Genomic DNA, 1,457 nt, shown 5'->3' on the forward strand with positions numbered 1-1,457 from the left:
CCTCCCAGCTCCCACCCCAGCCAGGATCCTCCTGTGGGAGAAAGCACACACTCCACCTGGAAATACACCGCTTTTTGTTTTCCTTTATGTTGCACTGCAGTTTTAACAAAGACACGAACATGCAAAGTAAAGCCACTCGCCAGCGGGAGCTCAGGAGAGACCGCTGTCAGTGGTCAGTGGGGAGAGAGCCTCTTGGAAAAGCGGCGGAAGACACGCTCCCAGCAAGAACAGCACCCCCAGAGACCACCCCCATCCTCTCCCTAGCCCACTACAGACCCTCCAGCCCTCCCCTGCCCTGCAGGGCTCAGTCTGTTCCACTGCTGGTAAGAGCAGAAGCAGCAGCAAGGAGGGGCAGAGGTTGTCTCTACAGCAAGAGCTGGTGGTTTTGGCCTGGTGTTTTCCCTTCCCAAGGAGGCAGGAGGAGAACTGTTTTACTAAATAGACTGCCCCATTTTCACAGGAGAGCTGCGCGGGAGGGGTACAGACGCGGTCCCTGCTGCCAAACTGTGATGGCAGAGTGCAGCAGCGGCTCTGAAGAGCCAGGAGGTGAAGCCAAGCAATAACTGAAGGATTTCAGATCCCAAACCTCCTCAGCCTGGCTCCTGCCGCCCTCTTTGCTCTAACCGCCATTTAGAAGCGTGGCAGATGGCTCCGGCTGGAGCCGCTCCCATGCCCTTGCACTCTGCTCAAACAGGACAAATGAGGATGAGCTGGTGGAGCTGCCGCCGCAGCAAGCTCAGGGAGGGGGACACTGGAGGTGCTGACTTGCCCAAGGGAAGGGATATCCGGCAATATGTATCCTGCTGCGTTCAAGGTGAGGGAGAAGGGGAGGGCTCAGTTGAATTTAGCCTTCGAGAAGTCCATTTCTGGATGCTGTTCCATGAACCTGCAAGGAAAGCAAAGTCAAGAGCTTGGGTATGAGTCAGCAGAGCCAGAGCACAGCTCTGTTTAGGGTGGGGGAAAGGCAGTCCTATTTCCTGCCCTGGCGAGTTTGCTTCCTCCCCACGCCCGCCCCAGCAGGGAGTGCTTTGCTGAGCTCTTTGGGACACGCTCCCCACACTACAAAGACTTTTTCCTCGGGTCAGTGGTATCAGCAATCCTGCCAGCCACTGGGTCAGCAAGTCCAGACACAGGGCAGTAACTGAACTATCAAACACACACCCTGTAGCTGTTACCTCCTGGACGGACACGTAGCAGCTCAGACAGTGACTGTGGGGCAGAGGGGAGATCACGAGGGCAGATTATGATTTAAGCTCAAGCTTGTTAGTTTAAGGGTTACTGGGGACGTGGGGAGAATCTCCAGCGCTGCGACAGTGAAAGCTCATGAAGGACGTGACCGGGGAAATCTGGTTCCAGGCCAGTGCAGCCTGACTTCAGATGGGACTGTATGGACCCAGGCCGCCCCATCAGGAAGCTCTGAGAACGATACGCTGAGATGGGAGCATGCAGAAGCTCCT

At 56.2% G+C, this 1,457-nt stretch overlaps 1 protein-coding gene across 1 annotated transcript in view; it reads right to left on the bottom strand.

The window, feature by feature from the left end:
- Window positions 1-763: 763 nt before the first annotated feature.
- Window positions 764-1,457, bottom strand: part of NUDC (nudC nuclear distribution protein) — a gene marked incomplete at its 5' end in the record, with an annotated part of 6,726 nt that continues 6,032 nt past the window's right edge. Inside the window, one exon of the mRNA XM_010146255.1 lies at window positions 764-886. Within this exon, the coding sequence (XP_010144557.1) occupies window positions 835-886 (52 nt within the window). The remainder of the gene's footprint in view (window positions 887-1,457) is intronic.

The sequence above is a fragment of the Buceros rhinoceros genome, unplaced genomic scaffold (genome assembly GCF_000710305.1).
Source record: "Buceros rhinoceros silvestris isolate BGI_N320 unplaced genomic scaffold, ASM71030v1 scaffold22252, whole genome shotgun sequence".
NCBI classification, from domain to species: domain Eukaryota; kingdom Metazoa; phylum Chordata; class Aves; order Bucerotiformes; family Bucerotidae; genus Buceros; species Buceros rhinoceros.